Source organism: Apium graveolens, chromosome 7 (assembly GCF_009905375.1).
Source record: "Apium graveolens cultivar Ventura chromosome 7, ASM990537v1, whole genome shotgun sequence".
Classification (NCBI taxonomy): Eukaryota; Viridiplantae; Streptophyta; class Magnoliopsida; order Apiales; family Apiaceae; genus Apium; species Apium graveolens.
Genome location: NC_133653.1, coordinates 38,658,587 through 38,682,193, shown reverse-complemented (window position 1 = coordinate 38,682,193; position 23,607 = coordinate 38,658,587). Strand labels below are relative to the sequence as shown.

Here is a 23,607-nt window from a genome sequence, read left to right as displayed (position 1 = left end):
TGTATTTTTAAGATGTATTTTCTATCCATATCAAGGGGTTAAGGTGATACGATGTTAAGATATACTGGGTTGAGTGCTCAAGTCAATATGTTTATATATATATTTTTGTATTCTATTATAATTGATAAATTTAAAATAATAAATTTAATCTTTGTTTCAATATATTCTGGTTTAGTGACTAATTTTTTGGAGTATTGTGGTACGGGGTTTGATCGCCCGTGCTATGAAAGTAACATCGAAGTATATAATATTAAGTGAGTAGATTTAAGTCCTCAAGAGTACACACATTAACTATACATTACTAAAGCAGAAACCTCACACATAAATAATTTATATGTGCTTTAATTATTATCTTTATAATTTATAAAATTATTATAAACTTGACTAATATTTCAGAAAAATATTCAAAACTTTAAATAAATAACAAAATTGAAAAAATATATAAATAATTTATAAAATATCTCGTGCATTGCACAAATACAAAACTAGTAACATTTTAAGAAAAACATAAAAATTAATGGATATTATATATTAGTTTTTTTTTGTTTTTAAATTATAGTTTTGACTATTTAAAAAAACACTTATATTTCCATGCGATAATCCTTTAAATATACATTACTACCTAATTATTATGAGAAATAAACCTTTTTTTGTTAATGATAGTTGAGTTTCCCGTTGGGTTTCTCTATGAATTTATTAATATTGATTATCCAATTGATATTTTCATAAATTTTCATTTAAAAAATTCAATCAAATTTTAACGTTTCTCGGTCTTTCATCTAAACCTACATTTATTGTGTGCTCAACTATAATTAAATAAAAACTTAAACATAATTTTATCAACCATCTATATTATACTGACCAACTATTATAAATAAATAGTATATCGTGTATTCTGCTGTTAGGTCCCAATGTGTTTGTAGAAGGGGGGGTTGAATACAAACAGTACCGAATAATCGAATTAAATGCGGAATAAAAAATGTGAAACAAAATTCAAGTTAAATAAAAATATTATTAAACTTGAAAGGTGTTACAACAACTGTATCGATTACAAGGAATTAATCTCAAATTAATTATCACAAATCTAGAACAAATTCGACATGAACTTTTTCTATTTTTGTAATAATTAGAATCAAGTGCTAAATGCAATTTGAGATTAAGTTCTAGGGATTTTGATCCGCTAGATTGTTACACAAGAACAAGATAATGATTTCTAGTGGTTTGGATTTAACTTTACTAGCTAGAAATTGTGATCTTGAAGTTTACAGATGAAGGATGAAATATTTTGCTTCTTTTTCTTCTCTGCTGTGTTCTTGTTTTGACTTGTGTTTTTTTGGATAATGAATGTGTTCTGCTTCTGCTTCTTTTAATCAAACAACAGACTTGAATGAACTGGAGTGACAATCGGTGAGACAATCCAATTGTACTAGCAAGACAATCTGTTGAACTGGAGAGACTTTCGGTATGACAATTGTTTGTACTAGCAAGACAATCTGATTGAACTAGCAAGACAATTCTCTTCCAGTGTAACTTTCGGTATGACAATCCAGATTGTCATGCTAGTTCATTTTCAATTGTCTTGCTGATTTTAATCCAAAAACAATTCTGAAAAATCTTAATATTAATTCAGAATTAATTAATCAATTAATTTAATTAATAAATAAATTAATCTTTGCAGATATAATTTATTTTCTTAATTAAATTATATGACTTAATTAATTAATAGAGAATTAATACTATTCTTGAACTGCAACCATTCTTCTGCAAATCTTTAGAAAATCACTGAAAATTATGAATCAATTCCACCACTTCAATGTTGACACTCGATGTACTATCTGGTTCATGAGTGACTAACTTCCGTGACGTTTCTTCATGTCTTGACTTTGATACTTTGATTTTCTTCAGATTAAATCCTTGTAATTAATGATACTCTGACGAGATCTCTGTCACTTGATTAAATCCACACTCTTGATTTATATCACTGAGGCATGATCAATTTCTTGAACTTCTTCTAGTGAATTAATTCCTCAAGTCTGTAGATGAACCTTGTTTCTGAATCCTTTGACAGATATTACTCTGTGAGATCTCTTTTGACGGTAGATCCACTATTTACTTATTACATTCTTATTTGAGTTGAGTTGAATCCTCGAATATACAAATAGGCTATGACATATGACTTACAATCTCCCCCTATTTGTTTGTTAGATAATAACACACAAATACCTAGAGGATAACTCAACTAACAAATAAGAAAAAGATATAAAAAGAAATGCAAAGTAAATAGTAGAAAAGTTCTGGACTAGATTTAACATTTTTAAGATTCCAAGTAGATGTTCCTCTAGACTGAACATATCTTTAAGTAGTTCCATCTTCATTTGTACAACCATATTTCCTGTTGAGAAGCCCATATCTCTCTTGCTTCTCCCCCTATGAGAATCAACTGATTTAAAGAAGATCACCTTCATTTACCACCTCTCCCGTATAATAGGATCCGCAGATAAAAGCCAATGGTACAACCCTTTTGAAAACAGCTTCTTCCCTTACTAGAAAATCACCTTGTGTTTACCACCTCTCCCGTACAATAGGATCCGTAGTTACAAATAACAATAGTGTGGTGTAGTGTACATATGATCTTTTTCTTCCTCCCTGCTATTTCTCCCCCTTAGTTGAGGAATCCTCCAAACTATTACTTAAGCTTTTATCTCCCCCTTAATGGTATCATTTTATCTCCCCCTTAAAGAAGGAATGTATGCCGTCGTCTGAAGGAGTTCTCATATTTCACTTGGTTGGAAAAGAAATAACAAGTAGTTTCTCTTTCTTCCTCACTGTGAGTGTGTGATTCTGTTTTAGTGTACCTCACATGTGTTTCACTCTTCTCTCCACTCGTGTTTACACTCATTCTCACAAGTGTATCACTCTTCTCTCATAGCTCCATAATCCAGCTGTACCTGCAAGGAAAATCACCTTAGCCATCCTTAAGGAGGTCACATGTGGTGCAATGGGAGTTCACAAATCCCCATCCTTGTTAAACTCGTCAGATGAATCTGAGTCATAATCTACAAGTTGCTAGATTCCCTTTTAGGGTTCCAGATTTGAATTCTGGGAAGGTAAACAATGATCCAACGAATTTAGCATAAAGATCAAAGTTCCCTTCTAATGTCTGTGAAGACATTTCCTTGTGACTCATCAAGTAATATCTGAATCATTGTCAACAAGTTTCCGATCTGCACCTATGTCAGATCCACTATCCGCAGATGCATCTAGGGGATTTAAGCCTGGGGAGGTAGACACTGACCACTGACATATGGCTTTTGGATCAGTATCCTCTCCTAAGACCTGTAAAGGCAATTGGTCCATTAACGAACCTTGAACAATCGAATCTGACCTTAAAATGGTCGAAACTCTTGTTTCCGTCAACTCATCCTTTGTGTGTGTAACCTCTCCTTGTGCATCAAGAATTGTTTATGTTTGAAGTGGTGACACTACATCGGATGCCTTGGCCGACAAGCAAAATTCAATAGACGCACCCTGTTGAGAGAATGAATCTAGTAACTGTTTTTGTGCCTTTTCAGCCATTACATCTTTTTGAGAAGATGTATGGGGGCTAGCAGTTGTCTCGGTTTAAATACTACTCATCTATGTAGGAGACAGAGCTACTGGGTTGACTACAGAACCTTCCTTATGTTGTGCACTAAGGCACTATCTCCCTCACGCTCATTCATACTACATTTAGTGGTAAGAGAGTGTTGGGGTTGGTTTTGTTTTTGTGTTTGTCTTTACAGTCTGGGATAGACGTTGCGGGTTTTCAACCTCATGACTGTCAATGAAAGAAAGTCATTGGAGACTGAACCTATAACACAGAACATATGGTAAAAGAGAGAAAATGATTTACAATAGTGATTTCAAAAGATTTTACATGAAATAAGAAATCACTAATGTAGAAAAAAGTTTGATTTTGTTTTTCAATATGAATGAGTTTTTGATAAAACATTGATCACTTAGGGTAAAGTCTAAGTAATTCTCATTCATATCAAAAGCTTACAAATATCTGCAACATAATGTTAACAACATATCATTGACCGATACTTGTCAAGTACTTTAGATACTAATTGTTATGTTGCATAAAATTTAAAATAAAATAAAATAAAAATAAAAATAAATACAAATAATAATACAATACAAATAATAATAATAAAAACAAATATCAATGAATTAAATACCAAATATCTATCAACAAGATATCAGCATTCAATTTCATATATAATACAATATTTATAATTACAGAAAATACAAATAAAAACTTATATAAATATAGCAAAAATATAGAAACTATTTACAAGTTCAATGATAACATTACCAGCTTGCAAACAGCCATATCCCTCGGATAAACCTTTGCTGTTATCTCCAAAGGGAACCAGGGGGCCAGCTTTCTCAATCCACATTTGATAGCAGGGCTCTATCTCCGGTCATATATCTTGATGATCCACTGTCAAGAATCCACACTACCGGTTACACCTATTTAATGCCCTGCACTACAAATGGATTAGACCTTCTTCGGAACCCAAACTTGGTTGGGCCCGGCATACTTGTAGAACTGTCCTTTGTCAGGCAAAACAACATTTTTAATTTTAATTGCCTCAACTTTCTCAATGACTGAACATTTGACCTTGTAAACAGCCTTAACAAATTTCTGTTTAAGCTTAGGCACAAATGTCTCCTTTCTAGCCTTAGAAGGACTAGCAGTCTTAGACCTATCATGCTTCTTGTTATTCACATGCTGACGAGGAGTAGTCTTATCATTAGAAATATGATTACCATTAAAATAAGCATACATCATATTAAAAGCACAAGACATACAATTAGAAACACCACATGCTTCATGAGAGTGATTAATAGTAGGCAATTTATGCATGGCAGACATGGCATTTTTGTTATCCAACTCATGTGTGTCTGAGTTAGTCTCAGTTGCTTTCACAACTTTGACTGGAACTTTCGACACACTTGACTTGGAAACAACCTTCTCATTAACATGATCTTCAGCACGTATTTCTTCCTGAATAACAGAAGAGGTCGCATCAAATGGTTCAGCAATTGATGGTTTATAGAGGGGTTCATCAACACCCTTAAGCACATGTGGTACTTCCCTCCCTTTAGCACAGACACGAGGAGGGGAGTTTATGCCTAATTCTCCAATAGCAACATTGTAATCATAACCTATTCCAGATGTTTGATTAACAGATTGCTTACTGTAGAACTCTTTAGCCTTCGAACAAGAATTGAAGTAGGCTCTAACCTTAGTCTCAAGACCGGTGATCTTGTCTTTGAGAATAGTTTCGAGTTTTCTATAACAGTCAACTCTATTCTCTAGAAAAGATACTTGTTCTTTTAATTTGTCTTGATTAATGTGCACAAGTCTTAATTCATTGACCTCTTTCTCAAGGTCTGTGATCTGTAAACTTAACAGTTCATTATCACGACGTGCACAATCTAAGTTACCTCTTAGATGATAAACCATTTCAGCATCAGAAAGTTTTACCTCTATTCTTGACGATGAAGCTTTTCCCTTTGCCAGATAAGCCCTTTCAGAGTTCTTTCTTACTTGCTTTGGCTTCCTACATTCTGTGGCAAAGTATCCCAACTCATTGCAGTTATAGCATCTGACGGTGCTCCGATCAACCATCCATGTTTTGTATCCACCACTGCTGGTGTTAGAGGATGAAGATCCACCTTTCTGAAATTTGTTGTAGTTGGACTTGTACTTAAACTTGGGATTCCTCTTGAATCTGACATGGGAGAATCTCTTGACAATTTGGGCCATTGACTCGTCTTCCAATTGCTCCAACTCTTCCAAGGAATAAAAATCATCACTTGATTGATTTGTAGTAGGAGGATCATATTCTGCTACTAACATATTTTCCTCAGCCTTGGAACACTGTACCATTCTCTCCAATTGTTGAGATTGTTGTTGTTGTTGACCTTCAGCTACAAGTGCAGTAGATGTGCTGACCATTCTATCCTTCCCGTAGACTTCCTTCTGTTGAATCTGTTCCAACTCATAGGTTTTTAACACTCCATAGAGCCTGTCCAAAGAAATCTCACTCAGATCTCTAGCTTCTCTAATGGCAGTGATTCTATGTTCAAGATGAGTTGGCAGTGTTAAAAGGAACTTTTTGTTGACCTCCCTGATTGAATAATATTTCCCATTTATGTTCAGGTTGTTGATCAACGCATTGTACCTCTCAAACACTTCAGTAATTCCTTCTCCTGGATTTGATTTAAAATATTCATACTCAGAGGTTAGGATCTCCAACTTGTTCTCCCTAACTTCCTCTGTGCCTTCATTGATCACCTCAATAGTTTCCCACATGTGTTTGGAATCTTTACAGTTCATCACATGTCTGTTCATCAAGGGATCAAGGGAATCAATTAAAATTAATTGAAGGCTGGCATCCAAGGAGGCTTCTTCCTTTTCATCAGGAGTAAAATCTTCAGGATCTTTAGGATAGGTTCTGGCTTTGGTGATCACAACATCATCTACTATCACCTCTGGTTCAATAACCATCGGAGTTTTTATCCCCTTCTTTAACAAGTTTGAATATTTGGGATTTGCCACTTGTAAAAACAAGAGCATCTTCTTCTTCCACATAATATAATTCTCTTTATCAAATTGTGGAATTTTAACGGTTCCAACTTTTTGTGAAGTCATTATGAATTTTTGAATGAATAAAAATTCAAGGAGTTGAAAAATCACAAAGTCTAGGATCTTGATTTGTTCGTTAATCAGAAGGCTCTGATACCAATTGTTAGGTCCCAATGTGTTTGTAGAAGGGGGGGTTGAATACAAACAGTACCGAATAATCGAATTAAATGCGGAATAAAAAATGTGAAACAAAATTCAAGTTAAATAAAAATATTATTAAACTTGAAAGGTGTTACAACAACTGTATCGATTACAAGGAATTAATCTCAAATTAATTATCACAAATCTAGAATAAATTCGACATGAACTTTTTCTATTTTTGTAATAATTAGAATCAAGTGCTAAACGCAATTTGAGATTAAGTTCTAGGGATTTTGATCCGCTAGATTGTTACACAAGCACAAGATAATGATTTCTAGTGGTTTGGATTTAACTTTACTAGCTAGAAATTGTGATCTTGAAGTTTACAGATGAAGGATGAAATATTTTGCTTCTTTTTCTTCTCTGCTGTGTTCTTGTTTTGACTTGTGTTTTTTTGGATAATGAATGTGTTCTGCTTCTGCTTCTTTTAATCAAACAACAGACTTGAATGAACTGGAGTGACAATCGGTGAGACAATCCAATTGTACTAGCAAGACAATCTGTTGAACTGGAGAGACTTTCGGTATGACAATTGTTTGTACTAGCAAGACAATCTGATTGAACTAGCAAGATAATTCTCTTCCAGTGTAACTTTCGGTATGACAATTGAAATGACTTGGCATGACAATCGGTATGACAATCCAGATTGTCATGCTAGTTCATTTTCAATTGTCTTGCTGATTTTAATCCAAAAACAATTCTGAAAAATCTTAATATTAATTCAGAATTAATTAATCAATTAATTTAATTAATAAATAAATTAATCTTTGCAGATATAATTTATTTTCTTAATTAAATTATATGACTTAATTAATTAATAGAGAATTAATACTATTCTTGAACTGCAACCATTCTTCTGCAAATCTTCTGAAAATCACTGAAAATTATGAATCAATTCCACCACTTCAATGTTGACACTCGATGTACTGTCTGGTTCATGAGTGACTAACTTCCGTGACGTTTCTTCATGTCTTGACTTTGATACTTTGATTTTCTTCAGATTAAATCCTTGTAATTAATGATACTCTGACGAGATCTCTGTCACTTGATTAAATCCACACTCTTGATTTATATCACTGAGGCATGATCAATTTCTTGAACTTCTTCCAGTGAATTAATTCCTCAAGTCTGTAGATGAACCTTGTTTCTGAATCCTTTGACAGATATTACTCTGTGAGATCTCTTTTGACGGTAGATCCACTATTTACTTATTACATTCTTATTTGAGTTGAGTTGAATCCTCGAATATACAAATAGGCTATGACATATGACTTACATCTGCATAAAACAATATTTGAGGAGGATATAATGTAACACACCAATATATCACGTATGAAATAATGTTCAAAATTAATATAATGTACGCAGTATTATACTCCCTTTCGTAATAATAAAGAGGTCGTTTATAAAAAAAACTATTCTTGTGTTTGTATATGTATATCATAAATATGAAGTTAAGAGTTGTCCTACATCTTTTCTGAAAGGGGCAGACCGCTAGAATATAAGCACAACCAAATAATTTCATTAGTATTAGATCTTTTGGAATGTGTCCAAAAATAAATTCGCGCGGACTCGGTCTAAAACGGACAATATCATAAATTTGGAGTTAGACCTGTTCACGTGGGCTTACAGAATGGGCCTTGGAAACGACAGATGAGCTAACCCAGTATGCGCTCAGGGAAAAGGCAGACAGACATTTCTGTATGGGCCTAGGGGGAGCAGATAGCCAAATGAGCTAACCCAGTATGGGCTCATGGAAAAGACAGACGGGCCTTCCAGTATGGGCCTAGGGGGAGCAGATAACCAGATGGACTTCCAGCATGGCTCAAGGAGGAGCCAAATCACATTGAATGAGGCAGATTCGGCAGATGTCGAGCCCGATTTTTGAAGGGGAGATTGTTAGGAGTTGTTCCCCATCATTTGTGGGAGGGGCAGATTGCTAGAATACAAGTACAACCAGATAACTCCATTAGTATGAGGCCTTTTGGGATGTGCCCGAAAATAAATTCGTGTGGGTGGGCTCGGCGCAGAGCGGACAATATCATACTAATGTGAAGTTAGCAAGCCCAGTAAGGGGTATTAGAGTTTTATATTATAACGGTCCATAACAAACTCACGTGGGATTCAATAATGGGCTTTGGAAACGACAGATGGGCTAACCCTGTATGGACTTAATGGGGAGCCAAATAACACAATTAGGAGGTAGATCTGACATGTGTCAAGCCCGATGTGTGAAAGGGGAGGTTGTTGATAGTTGTCCTACATCGTTTGTGGAAGGGGAAGTTTGTTAGAATATAAGCAACCATATAACTCCAATTAATATGAGGTCTTTTGGGATATGCCCAAAAATAAATCCATACGGGTCTGGCCTAATGCAGACAATATCATACTAATATGAAGTTAGGTCCGCTCAGCAAGCCCAACAAGTGGTATCAGATCTATGGTTGAGATGGTCAGAGTTGAATGTTAAATTCGAGTCGAGTCGAGTTTGTGCTTATTAAATTCGAGTTCGAGCTTTTTTTAATCGAGTCGAGTCAAGCCAAAAAAAATCGAGCCTGAAAATTATGTCCTAGCTCGACCCGGATAATAAACGAGTCAAGTTCGAGCTACTTGCGAGTTTTTGAGCTTTTCGAGTTTTTTAATTTTTAATCGAGTTTTCGAGTTTTCGAGTTTTTAAACGAGTTTTCGAGCTTATTCCATTTGCACCGTATTTTTGTAAAAAAAAATTATAACTTAGGTATTTTTGAAAAAACCCTAAAATTAATTTTGTTAACGAAAATGAAGTTATTAAGTTATTATTTCATTTTAAAATTTAGATAACACTTAACGTATATTTAAACTAATTAGAGTTGAATTTTTTAAAACTAAATAAATTAAGCTCATATTTTTTAACATTTAACTATAAAAGTAATTAAATATATTTTAACAAAATAATTAAATTCAAAATTTTTACCAAATATAATAAAACGTAATAATGTCGATATATTATGAAAAACTAGTAAATTAGTCTTTAAAACTAATTTTATTAGACAATTGAATGACACATATATTAGTAAACACATAAATATTTATAAATAAAGGTAATCGAGCTCCAGTTCGAGCCGAGTCGAGTTCGAGTTTATCGAGTCGATCTCGAGTCGAGCTCAAAAAAACTCGACTCGACTCGAGTTTTTTATCAAGCCAGAAAATGTGTTCGAGCTCGATAACGAGTTCGAGTCGAGTTAAGTTCAATTTATCGAGTCGAGTTCGAGCCGGCTCGGTTCGAATTACACCCCTACCTAGGAAGAGGCACATGGGCTACCCAGTCTGGGCCCAAGGAAAATGCAGGTAGACCTTCCATTATGGGCCTAGGGGGAGCCGATAGCCAGATGGATTTCGAGTATGGGACAAGGGAAGTCAGATCACACAATCAGGAGGCAAATCTGACAGGTGTCGAGCCCGATGTGTGAAGGGGAGATTGTTGGGAGTCGTCCCACATCGTTTGTGGGAGGGACAATTTGTTAAAATATAAGCAGTCAAATAACTCCAATGAGTATGAGGCCTTCTGGGATACGCCCAAAATAATGAATTTGGCCCAAAACAGACAATATCATATTAATGTGAAGTTAGGTCTGCCCAGCAAGTCCTGCAAGCCCAACACCTAATATTATAATATTATATATATAATATAATAACAGTATAATGGATTAAATTGTAACTCACTTTCATTTTCCATATTGCACCTTTATTCGTTGAACTCTATTTTATTTAATATTTACAGATAATTACATATTACACTCCATTTATCATCTTGGACCCAATTTTGATAAATCTAGGTTGCACCCCTCAATTTAAATGTTCCCAGTCGATATGTATACCTAATCATAATTTTAATGAACTAGGCGAGGGCAAAATTGGGATTTCAACGAAAAATTTAGTTAAAATAAATTTATATTTTTCATATAATATTATATAGCCCAAGTTTGAGTTAGAAAGTTCAACTTAATTTACCCAAAGTTCGGTCCAAATTATATTTGAATAATAGGTGGTGGGTACAATATGCAATTACCTATAATATGTATTACTAAACTTTTTTTCTTAAATCAAATAAATTCCTGTAAGAAAAAATCAAAACATATTTTATCTATCAGATGGTAAAAGTATGATTAATAAAAAAATGTAATATGACTGGAAACAATGCTACATGAATTTTACAATACATAATAACGAAAAATAAGTATAATAACAAAAGAAAAGTGTGGGAATAAATATACTGCAATATGTTTTCCTTAAATTTCAAAATAAAACATAGATTATTCCATAAGTTATTCAACTTTAATTCATGTCTACATGAACTTCTTTTCAGTTCTTGCAGTTGGTATCGCTAAACCCTGTATCACTAGACTTACTGTAACACCTCAATCCTATATTAAGAATAGTTAGGACTCTTATCTATACTATATTTTTTTATTAGCGAAATATGATTTCGTTTGGTCGGTCGGTTAACATCTTCCGAAAATCTATATTAACACCTTCCAAAATAAAATTTAAACAAATATAATTTAGTTAAAAAAATTAAATCATGTATATGATATAACTACAAATTTTATAAATTATTATCTAACTTGATTTCTAATCGCACCAAACTTCTTTCTTTTCTCTTAGGGAAATAAAAACCTTCCAATTTTCTATAATTCAAATTATAATATAACAAAATAATTAATAAATCAAGAAAAAAATAAAAAAACAATATTCTAAAAAAAAAATACCAAAGCATCTACATCTATACTATACTATTATAAGCGAAACATGGTTTCGTTTGATCGGTCGATTAACACATTCCTAAAATGTATGTTAACAACTTCCAAAATAAAGTTTAAAATTAAATCATGTATCTGATATAACTACAAATTCTATGAATTATTATCCAACTTGATTTCTAATCGCACCCAACATTCAAATTATAATATAACAAAATAATTAATAAATCAAGAAAAAAAACAAAAAAAAAATAATATTCTAAAAAACAATACCAAATCATCCACATACACCATTACTATTCAAAACTCCCACTTTTCAATAATCTCTGCACATGCGCGAAGCAATCCAAAGTAGGAGGATATTTTAAGATTTTAACTATCTAAATTTTGAATCATTAAATAATATAATAGATACAAGATAATACATAAATATTTTAACTTCATTAATCTCAATAATATATAATTATTATCTTTTATAAATTATTAAAAAAATTAAATCATGTATCTGATATAACTACAAATTTTATGAATTACTATCCAACTTGATTTTTAATCGCACCCAACTTCTTTCTTATCTCTTGTGTAGGGAAATAAAAACCTTCCAATATTTTTTTATAATTCAAATTATAATATAACAAAATAATTAATAAATCAAGAAAAAAACAAAAAAACAATATTATAAAAAACAATATCAAATCATCCACATACACCATTACTATTCAAAACTTCCACTTTTCATAGTTTATGCACCTGCCCGAAGCAACCCAAAGTAGAAGGATATTTTAAGATTTTAACTATCCAAATTTTGAATCATTCAGTAATATAATATATTTATATTATGCTATTATAAGCGAAATATAATTTCGCTTGGTCGGTCAGTTAACACCTACCTAAAATGTATGTTAACACCTTCCAAAATAAAGTTTAAAATTAAATCATGTATCTGATATAACTACAAACTCTATGAATTATTATCCAACTTGATTTTTAATCGCACTCAACTTCTTTCTTATCTCTTTTCTGGGGAAATAAAAACATTCCAATTTTTTTTTATAATTCAAATTATAATATACAAAGTAATTAATAAATCAAGAAAAAAACAAAAAAAAAACAATATTCTAAAACAATACCAAATCATCCACATACACCATTACTATTCAAAACTCCCACTTTTCAATAATCTATGCACCTGCGCGAAGCAACCCAAAGTAGGAGGACATTTATAAAGCAAGGTATTAGTACCAAGTACATCAACAAATTATGATCTTTTCGGCGGCCTATGTGCACTTGTGGATTAAGCAACTTTCCTGTATTTGAGTTTGTAGATTTCAGTTTATTTCGGTCGTAATCGAGACTTTACCCGATTTTTGAAAAATGTTTGGGAATTGACTGAGGTTGTCACAACCTTAATCTAATTTATTAATTTGATTTTAATAATTTTTACCTAATTAATGTTTGGTTTAAATTTTGAATTTGGTCAATTTGAATTTATTTAGGGTTAGGTTGGTTTGAGTTGGCTAGAATAAGTTTACACTATAATGAGTGCGAGTTAAGAACTTGTAATTTTGTACTTTCACAAGTTTTTTCGGAACAAGTTAAGCTCATAGTCGACCTTATTTGTAAATATATTAGTTCTTGAAACTTTCAAGTATAAAATCTTTTATATTAGTAAAACTTGGTAAAATTAGAAAACCATTAATAAAAAATTGTAAGGTTCTAAGAATGATTTGTATCCATCAAGGATTCACCATGATGCATCATCAACTGCTCCCCATGATTTATATACAGACTTGCATAAAAAAAGGATGCATCATCAAGTGCTCCCCATGATTTATATACAGACTTGCATAAAAAAAAGTAAATATAGAAGAGGCATATAAGCCAAAACACAATTTAGGAATGAAAGTTATAAAGAAAGGAAGGTTCGAACCCTGGTTTTCCATCAGAACCAAAACACCAACAACCAGCCAGGCTACAATCACAATTGATGAATTGTGCATACTACCAAGTTATATTTGGAAATTTAGGGGGGTCCCTAGATCCGCCTCCGTATATAATTGAGCTCAAACTGAAAATCGCTTCAATCACTTATTACGAATCATAAGATGATATGTGATATAGTACTAACCGAAAAAATGACAACTATTTTTTTTTAGAAAAAATAAATAAAATGTGTAGGTTGGGTTAAGGAGTGGGTTACACGCAAAATTATAATTCAATCCAGTTAAGTCCGTTCAAATTTTTTTAATCAAAATAAAGTTCAATGCAAATTTTTGGGGTCGATTTGATCGGGTTTCGTAATCCATTGACATCCGTAGCTGTCATGTCTCCTCCGGACATGATCAAATCATAGCAATCTATCTTTTCTTATTTTTTAGTAATAAACGGAACTTGTAATTAACTTTGAAAAAATTAATTAACAATCTATTTCACATGATATAATCCCAAATCAAACATAACATCCTCATCTTTAATATGTTCAATTGTTGTTCTTGAATCTTCTTTAACGCATAACACTCAATAGTCAATGCCACACAATAAAGTTAGTAGAATTGTTTTTCTAAAAAATATTTTCTTTTAAATTTAATTTTCCTTTCTTATCACATATTCCTTCCGTCACAATAAATTTTTAACATTTAAAATGGAGAGTTTAACACGCACTTTAAGGTTTATATCTAATATAGTTTCATAACTTATTTTTTAAGATTTTTTAATAAAAATTTGAATATTTAGTTTTTATTCAAACGAAAAAAGTTTTTAAAAATAATTTATGTAACACTAGTAGATAAGAGTCTTAAAATACGTATCGAACACTCTATTTCAAATGTTAAGAATTTATTGAAACGGAGGGAATAATACTTTAAAGATTGCCCTCCACTTGAATCTTAAATCAACTTATATATTAGATCCAACACAGTGAGTAACATCGTCATCTATTATTTTCTTATTCGACAATTAAGTATCTAAGTTTTAATAAAACTTAATGAGTTAAAGTTCATCTAGAAAATATTAAAAATAGAAATTGATATTTTGTTGAATAAACCAAGAAAAAAGCTGTAAATTCTTATTATTCATCATTTGATATCCGCGAAAAGGAGAAAAAACCTTTCTTAGAAAATATTTGTGAAAAGGTAATAAAAAATTCTTAGATCTGTGTTCTTGAAATATTGATCCGACACCCTGCTAAGAAAGATAGAACGAGCCATATGGGCAAGATCATTATCCCAAAATTTGTTAAAATCCAAAATACATGATAGGCATGATCCTATGCTAGGTCTTCCCCGCTCACCAATATCTCGACATCCTAATTTCAATCTCTCTCTCAATTTTATAATATGACTAATAAACTTAATGACATCATAAATCATAACTACAGACTCCATATATTGCTTTACATTATTTTGTGCAAGTGTAAGACTCAACTTGCCAGAAAGTGAAGAACAAGTCTTGGAGCAGAGGCAGCCAGCAACATAACATTACACCACAAAACTCGTTTTCAACTTTGCCCACGCAAACAAAATAACAAACAATATCCTCTTTTAATTATTTTATTCTCCCATACCCTCTTATAATTTTTATTTATTTATTTTCTCTCCCACCCTTATTATTTTATTTTCCGGTGAAAAAATTGAGAAAAATGGTGTCGCCGGAGAATAACCCAAATTGGATGTTTGATTGTGGATTGCTTGATGATGTTCCTGTTCCTAATGGTCATCTTCCTTCTCTTGACCCTGCTTTTCAATGGCCCACCAATGCATTTTCTCATTCTACTGTTTTAAGGTTTGGTTATTTATCTTGTTTTTCATTTTCAAGATTTTATTTTTGGTTTTCAAGATTTGATTTTTTGTGGGTTTTTGTGAATTTGATTGTTGTTTGTGGTTAAAGATTGGATCTTTTTTTGTCGGTATTTGTTTGTTTAGTGTTTGATGGATTTTTGGATGTGTGATGTATGTGTAAAATGTGCAAGAAGGAGGATAAAGATATTGGATAATGAGATTATTAGATTTAGATCATATGTGATGAACTGCATAAGCATTTATCTAAAGAAATGGGATTAAGTATTGGAGGGATTTAATTATATGTGATCAAAACTGTGTTTAGTGATTTGAGTGAATTAGTCATTTCTTTAGAGTGTTTGTTATACATTTTTGTATCGATAATTACAAATTGTATTAGGATGAACGCGGAAATGAGTACTGCCCTGACTTAGGCCTTGAGTTTGGCATTTTTTTTGGATTTTAGATGCCGGAGTTTGGGGGAGGTGGGTTGTCCTATATGCTCTCTAGGTTGGAGGGAATTTAAAGTGGTGAGATTAGAATCGAATTTGAACTGTTTTGAGGGTATTGAATTATAATTGTTATACTTCCTCCATTGTATTCGTATGAATTTACAGTAGAACTCATTTCCCACCCATCTAGGAAAACAACTGAAAATTTGCAGTGTATAATTTTTTTCTTCTTTTTGTCCCCTTGTGTTCTTGTACAATTTTTGTTTCCATCAGTGTCCATGCCATTCCTTCCTACCAAATGGAACAATAGTGTGCGAAAAAGAGGAAATTTTTCAAAGGATTAACTAACACCAGTTTGTGTTTCTTCGATTTTGAGAATTTTAGGTGGTCAGCTTACCCTGAAGAGGGATATCGTGATATTCTGAGAAAGACAGATTTATGATTCGTTACCATTTATAGTTTTTTTTCCTAGTAATTTTCAGCTTTTGTGATTGAGAGTTTGCATTAATGAAATTATCATGGGCTAATGTAGCAAAATTGCTTGCAAATTTAGCTGAAAGTCGTTAAAGGTTCTCCATTACTGGACCTCATATTGTAATTAGTTGAGAGGGAAATCAAGTTGGCAGAATGAGGCAGATTTAAGTGGCATGGGTTTGAGCCAGACATTGGGGGTGAAAACTATTTCACAAAGTAATAAGTGATGTTTATTATATCTTGATTATAGTGATTATATATTATCTTTTTATGGACGGAGTTAGTCATGTGGTGATGGAGATGGAAGAAGAAGATACGGTGGAGTTTGTGGAAAATGTGTATTGCATACTAGATTGCTGCTAGTGCTAGGTCATGACCAACAGGTTCAGAAAAATGGCAGGCAGTGGATAAACTTTTTAGTGTCCATGCCTTATTGGCAGTGTCAGTTGGTATTTTGGGCATATCTTAGGCAGACGCTATTGGATGTTTAAGATTCCAACTTTTAATTTAACTGGAGCATGATTATCTGTTATTCTAAAATCAAAACATGTCAAATTTAACAAGTAGAAAGTATGATGTAAGAATTTGTTGTGTAATTAACATTGCTACCCAGTGCTGGTGTTTCTGTTTATAATCACCGAACAAATATATTATACACATGATAATTTGTATGTATTTACAGTTAGGAAACATTATGTGTCTAAGAGAACACCATTGATAAGGTTGGCACCCAGGCTGAAGCCTAGACACCTTTTTAAAACACTGAACCTGGTAATAATGACTAAAGAGTTGCAGCCAGACGCAAAGAACAATTTTGCTTTTTTTTTCTTTTCAAGTTCTCTATACGTTCCCTGTTATTTTAATCACTGTCTTGAAAAGTTAGAGTCTGGGGAGCATTTTACAATTATACAGCTTATATGGGCTACTTCTAATTTTTGTTATTTTGTTGTATAAAATAAATATTTTGTTATATTTATATTTACTTTAATTCTAGAGATAAATATAAATTAGAATAGTTAAGTCATATGTGTGTTTTAATTGCAATTGCTTTTTTAAATAATTAGACCCTTTGAAAATTGAAATAGCTTTTTAAAATAAGTAGGGGTAGAGATTTGTATAAATCAAAATATTTATATGTGTTTTAGTTGGAATAGATTTTTTTAATAATTAGGCCCGTTAAAAAATAGGTTTTTATATTAAGTAGACCATACAGATGTTTTTTAAATTTGAATGATTTTGGACCTAAAAGATTATTATGTATGTGCGCTCTAAATACTCTTCACTTATAATTCTCAGTGCAGAATTTGTTGATTCATTTGGAAACTCAGATGGAATTAAGGAGGCTGGCTCCAGGAAGAGGTGTGTATCTACTTCTACGTATTCACCAATCAACACCTCCTCGCATCCTTGCTTTTGATATAGAAATACAATTTTTAGGATTTTTTTTTCAAATTATTACTACATTTTTTAGAACAAATTTGTACCTTTGGATAAAGTAATTTGGTTCTTAGCTATACTCTGCCTTCAGCTTTGTACTAACTTTCCTTAAATAATTATACAATTTCTCTACAGGGTGAAGTCGGGATCATGCAGTGCATCAGACTCCAAAGCATGCAGAGAGAAAATGAGGAGAGACCGATTAAATGATAGGCAAGCACTCTGTCCATACTGTATTCTCAGTTCCAATGATCTTCTCTGTTTCGATTGTATCACTGTTCAAGTTCAACTAACCTTTGTAATTAGTTTAGGTTCCAAGAATTAAGTTCTATTCTGGAGCCCGGAAGACCGCCCAAAATGGACAAGTGCGTTATATTGAGCGATGCTGTACGAATGGTAAATCAGTTGAGGGATGAAGCTAAGAAACTGAAGGAGTCACATGAAGATTTACAGGATAAGATAAATGAACTAAAGGTATGCTAGTTTACACTCTGCTTCACCTCTATATGATAATAAAAGTCCTCCCTCTTGTAGAAATAAGCTGGATGTGTTGATTTTTTTTTGAAAATAACAATTGCAAGCACATCATATTTGTACCCTGACTGTAGCTGAACTCACTTGTGTAGGCTGAGAAGAATGAACTTAGAGACGAGAAGCAGAAACTGAAGGTAGAGAAAGAGAAACTTGAACAGCATCTAAAAGGCTTGCACCCTCAGCCAGGCTTCTTACCTTCTCCAGTCCCTTCTCCATATCCAGGCCCTGGCCAATTTTTTGGAGGCAAGATGGTGCCGTTTATGGGTTATCCTGGAGTTCCCATGTGGCAATTCACACCCCCTGCTGCAGTGGACACAACACAGGATCATGTACTCCATTCTCCAGTTGCCTAAGTTTTCAAACCCCCCCCCCCCCCCAAATGAACCTGAAATCAACCAAGAGACAGGATGTACTTTCTTTTATTTTTGGTTAACTAGCTTGTTGACTTTTTTCCATGTTATTCCTTGTGTTTAGTTTCTTCTTGTTAGACCAGTGAGAGGTACTGATAACTAATTGCTTTTATAGAAATTATGATTAGCGAAAGCGAAAATTTATTTTTATTCCTGTATTGCAATTGATTTTCCTGGAGTATGTTTAAACTTTTCATTCCTGTATTGCAATTGATTTTCCTGGAGTATGTTCAAACAAACAACATTTTTAGATATAAAACATGGGTCCTATCTCTGGCAATCGGGGGCCAGTTAAGCCTTATCTAACGCACTGCTCCAGGGATGACGCCGGATCTATATTTTAAGGACCCAGATTTTAGTATTTTTTTGTGTTTCGCGGATAGTTATAGCGGAAATGATTTTTTTCTTCCCGCGGAAAATATCTGAAAAAAGGAGAAAACCCTTTCTTCTATAAATATCCGCGAAACGCAAAATAAAAAGCTTGAATCTGGCCCTTTGAAATATAGATTTAAGGGTGCTGAAGCAGTGTTATAGAGTGTTTTAAATCTAAGAATTTTGGAGCGGTGTGTTAGATCCGATTGAGAGGGGTTAAGACCCATAAAACATTGCAGCTTAGCTTCAAAAGGCCGACTAGTCTGAGTTTCCAAAGTGAAATTCGTCTCTCCATCTCTATATAAGATAAAAACATTGGTAAACATTATAATGCTTCCTCGTTACTCAGTAATGATGCAATGGGGCTACAAATTTGCAAGGCGTTTCCTTTAACAGGGTGGTTTAAACCCCATATATCTCCCACTTTTGTAATCCTTCCAGACATTAATAGCTCCAAAGCTGGTCATAAGCACTGTGCTTAAAATCATCACAATACCCACTGAAAACACAATCAAAGAGGCTCTCCCATGTTCCCTAATTATTTTCTGCACTACCAATAATCCGATTAGTGAGGCGACAAAGCAGATAATGGCGTAGATGAGGGCGCTATCTGTGTGCTCCATGCCCAACATCAAGTATTGAACAGCTGACATTATTGATGAGAAAAACACAATGAATGAACAAGTAGCTGCTGTGACCTGTACATGAGTGACAGAAAAGTGGCGTAAGAGAGGTGAAGTTGGGTGAGGTTTGTGCTAAGAACAGAAATACAGCTCACTTGAGGTGATATTCCAATTTGGAGAAGAATTGGACTAATAAGCATTCCACCTCCTATGCCATATGTTCCCCCAAGAACCCCTGCCAGCGTGGCTATGACTGGAAATTTAAGCTTGTTCGTTGATTCACATGTAGTTTTAGGATCCGTGTCCTTCATCAAACGTTTGAATGTTAACATCTGTTACTTTTAAAAGTGAGGTAAATTTAAAGGGATATATGTAGACTGTATGTACTATGTAGTAAAGCCGAAGCACCTGCTGGTAGGCATTCTGATTTTGGTTGCAGCTTTCTTTTCTGCGCAGAATCCAAATGGTAAAGATGATGGCTATAGGAATTTGAGTTGTTGATATAATCCAATATTCTATGCCACAAGGCTTTATACCTATTACACTCTGTATATCACAAAGTTTATAAGGAGCTCAGCCAGCCAAAAATGACTTCTGAAGATAGCAGAACATGCTAATTTTAAGGTTTGAAAAAAAATCCAGAAAGAAATGACAGACATACCTGTCGATATCGATCTCCATGAAGAAGATTCACAAAAAAGAAAGAAAACCAGATCATAATCAAGATACCAATCTTCATCAATGGAATAGCAGCCATTTCACCATTTTCTTGCTTCTCCAAAAGAGGCTCAAAAGCACGCTCAAGATTTCCTTCACTCTCACTATTACTTCTCTCGCTATCACACTCTTTTAATCTTGCATCTTCAGATTCTAAATTCCAAAACATTACCCCTGCATTACATGTCTTAAAGCTAGACCAAGCAAGAAATACATCAAACATAATAGTAATAAGCCACTCCGGGATGACACGGTTCAAAATAACTCCAATACTCACCCCTAGTAACATGCATGGCTCTGATAATAGAGCTATATCATAGTCAATCAATCCCTTCTTTCCCTCGGCATTTGAACTCTTGAATATAATGTTGTACAAAACATTAGCCATTGAACCTCCTGTGACCATAAAAGCAGATAAACTCGAGGCTGTTTTAAGGTCAAAACCAGCAACTATACTCAGTATTGGTATAAATAGCCCCCCACCACCAATTCCACCTGCACTAGATATCGAGGCAGCTACAAAACACAAAACTCCTGATATTACTGAAGAAAATGTGAACATAATTTGGGTATTTTGTGATTGTTGCAGATCAAGAATCCAGCGGAAACTCATGTCGAAAAATTGATCAGAAGTGAAGCTTTCTGGAAAGAGTTGTAATTGTTGTGCTAGAGAATTATGGCTGAAAATGAAGATTAAAATCAGAATGAAGATCAGACAAGGAAGGGAAAGGGAAGTTTTCTTTTGGGGACTCATGCTTGCATGTGTTGGCTGCTACTTTTTGGAACTAATGCTAGAGCTTATGTAAGGACAATATGGAATTTAGTGCTGCATGGAACTCAAGTGCAACTCAACAAACTGTGATATAAGAAAGAAAATAAAAGCTTATGTTAGCAGAGTCATCATCTGTTATAGATATACTCTGTAGTTTTATTTATCTATATTTATTGCGTTTTGGTTGTTTTGCTGGTTTTGAAATAGTCAGAAGCTATCACACTTTTATATTCATCTTCTTTTTTCATTTTTCTTATCAAAACTTTCTAACAAAAATCGACAGTAGGCAGTGTTGGTTTTACTGAGCAGCCCTAACTCGTTAATATAATATTGTCCATTTTGGGTCGAATCCGTACGGATTTGTATTTGGACACGTTCAAAAGACCTCATACTAATGGAATTATCTGGTTGCTTATATTCTACCAATCTGTCCCTCCCACAAACGATGTGATACAAGTCCTAACAATCTCCTCCTTTACACATCGAACGCTCACCTGCCGAATCTGTCTCCTTTAGTGTGATCTGGCTCCCCCTGTCTCGTTTAGTGTGATCTGGCTCCCACTTGACCCATACTGAATTCTTTCTGACTATTTGCTCCCCTAGACCCATACTGAAAGGCCCACCTGCCCTTTTCTTGAGCTCGTACAGGATAGTCCATCTGCCTCCTGCTAGGTCCGTTCTGTGAGTCTGTCTTGAATTATTATGGACCGTTTATAACCTGAAACTCTGATATCACTTGTTGGGCTTGTTAGGCAGACCCATACTGGAAGGCCCACCTGCCTTTTTCTTGAGCTCGTACAGGATAGTCCATCTGCCTCCTGCTAGGTCCGTTCTGTGAGCCTGTCTTGAATTGTTATGGACCGTTTATAACCTGAAGCTCTGATACCACTTGTTGGGCTTGTTAGGCAGACCTAACTCCACATTAGTATGATATTGTCCGCTTTGGGTCGAACCCGCACGGGTTTATATTTTGGTAACTCCCAAAAAACCTCGTACTAATAAAGTTGTCTGACTGCTTATATGCTAGCAATATGCCCTATCGGGCTCGATACCTATCTTGTTGGGCCTGCACGAATTTATTTTTAGGCACATCCCAAAACCAAAATGTCTCATTCTAATGAAGTTATTTGACTGCTTATATACTAGTAAACTGTCAATCCCACATACGATATGGGACAACTGCTAACAGGTAAATTAGTAGCGATGAGTGCACATTCCACTATATGGGAAGTGTACTTGATGTTGGTCTTCAGATTCAGAATATTTACGAATTTTACAAAATTTTTAATAAAAATATATGGGGTATTTTTGTAATTATAAAATTTGATTAAAAAATAAAACTTTATCATTAAAAATATACAACTTACTCATATAAATCCCATAAAAACATATTTAGAGGTATTTTTCTCTTTTAAAAATGTTTAACGGGAAAATTAAACAAAATAATTATTGCATTATGCCATATGTGATATAGGTATTTAGTAGTGCAGTAGAGGCCTAGAGGGGCCATTAAATTGGTTACGGTTTTCAAATCAGATCGAATATCTAAATTTTTAATTTATGGATAAAGGCATAAACTCTTGAAAAAAATTGGAACATGAGGCCATGATGCCAAACTTTCCTGTCTGGAGATCAATTTGATGAGCCCCTGTATTATATGAACATAAAATGACAGATTTTGAATTTAGAATCAAGAGTGATACCTATCAAGAAGACAAGAACCTATTATGAATGTACAGCTTCAATGTATCAATAATCATCCATCTTATTGGTCTCCAATCAATTAAAAACACTAATCTTGCTCCTTATAATATTGTTGTTACTCTAATTTTACAATAATTAATTAGTGGCAAATACTCATTAAGGACAGTACAAATATTCATGAATATCAGTTTTGTTAGGTATATTAGGTCTGCATTACTTGATTACAACAGTACCACTCACTTAGATTTCAGCTTTACCTTTTCTTGTTATTTGGTGAAATTTTATGTACTAGCGTTGCAGAAACGAAGGTCTGAAAACTAGCCACACTTCTTAGAAGGGCTGTGAAGATGGCGTTGATGCCAATTTCGTTAACTGCATGAAACCAAAATTTCATAGCGTTTTGGGAAAATATTGCGCTATGTCATGAACAACTGAGCTTGATAGGATTAATTTTAACAAGAATTTGGGATTGGGAATCAAGTAATATTTAGGTTCATACTCCTATTATCTAGCATCATATTTCTAATTTAGTGGTTAGCGTGTTATCTACTTGTACCAACTTGGGGGAAAATGGCAATGCAATTAGGAATATGATTGGACTTCATGTTATTCTTAAGACATCTCTATTAGACATGTATCTAAATTGTGGCTATCTGGAAAGATGTTGAAGTAGAAGTGGATTGACTCAGACGCCTGGGTTCAGCTTTGTTGAGGTGAAGAAGATGTAAAAATTTGTTTCACAAGATATGACTTGGC

At 33.6% G+C, this 23,607-nt stretch overlaps 2 protein-coding genes across 2 annotated transcripts; one reads left to right on the top strand and one right to left on the bottom strand.

Annotated features, from left to right (window-relative positions):
* The first annotated feature begins 14,979 nt into the window (after window positions 1-14,979).
* On the top strand, window positions 14,980-18,813 carry LOC141671597 (transcription factor bHLH115-like). Its single transcript, XM_074477881.1, has 5 exons — window positions 14,980-15,360; window positions 17,579-17,641; window positions 17,855-17,932; window positions 18,031-18,193; window positions 18,346-18,813. Exons 1-5 carry the CDS (start codon window positions 15,218-15,220, stop codon window positions 18,604-18,606), a joined length of 708 nt encoding a protein of 235 aa, XP_074333982.1. The 5' UTR covers window positions 14,980-15,217; the 3' UTR covers window positions 18,607-18,813.
* A 462-nt stretch (window positions 18,814-19,275) lies between these two features.
* On the bottom strand, window positions 19,276-21,223 carry LOC141671596 (sulfite exporter TauE/SafE family protein 5-like). The gene is made up of 4 exons (XM_074477880.1): window positions 20,320-21,223; window positions 20,067-20,204; window positions 19,814-19,963; window positions 19,276-19,733 (listed from the first exon to the last, which is right to left on the bottom strand). Exons 1-4 carry the CDS (start codon window positions 21,127-21,129, stop codon window positions 19,425-19,427), a joined length of 1,407 nt encoding a protein of 468 aa, XP_074333981.1. The 5' UTR covers window positions 21,130-21,223; the 3' UTR covers window positions 19,276-19,424.
* Window positions 21,224-23,607: the final 2,384 nt, after the last annotated feature.

Coding starts and splice junctions, on each gene's coding strand:
- LOC141671596 (XM_074477880.1), bottom strand. CDS start 21,129: ATGAGTCCCCAAAAGAAAACTTCCCTTTCCCTTCCTTGTCTGATCTTC. Junction 20,205..20,319: donor ATGGAGATCGATATCGACAG/GTATGTCTGTCA, acceptor TGTGATATACAG/AGTGTAATAGGTATAAAGCC. Junction 19,734..19,813: donor AAATTGGAATATCACCTCAA/GTGAGCTGTATT, acceptor ACTCATGTACAG/GTCACAGCAGCTACTTGTTC.
- LOC141671597 (XM_074477881.1), top strand. CDS start 15,218: ATGGTGTCGCCGGAGAATAACCCAAATTGGATGTTTGATTGTGGATTG. Junction 15,361..17,578: donor TCTCATTCTACTGTTTTAAG/GTTTGGTTATTT, acceptor TATAATTCTCAG/TGCAGAATTTGTTGATTCAT. Junction 17,933..18,030: donor AGAGACCGATTAAATGATAG/GCAAGCACTCTG, acceptor TAATTAGTTTAG/GTTCCAAGAATTAAGTTCTA.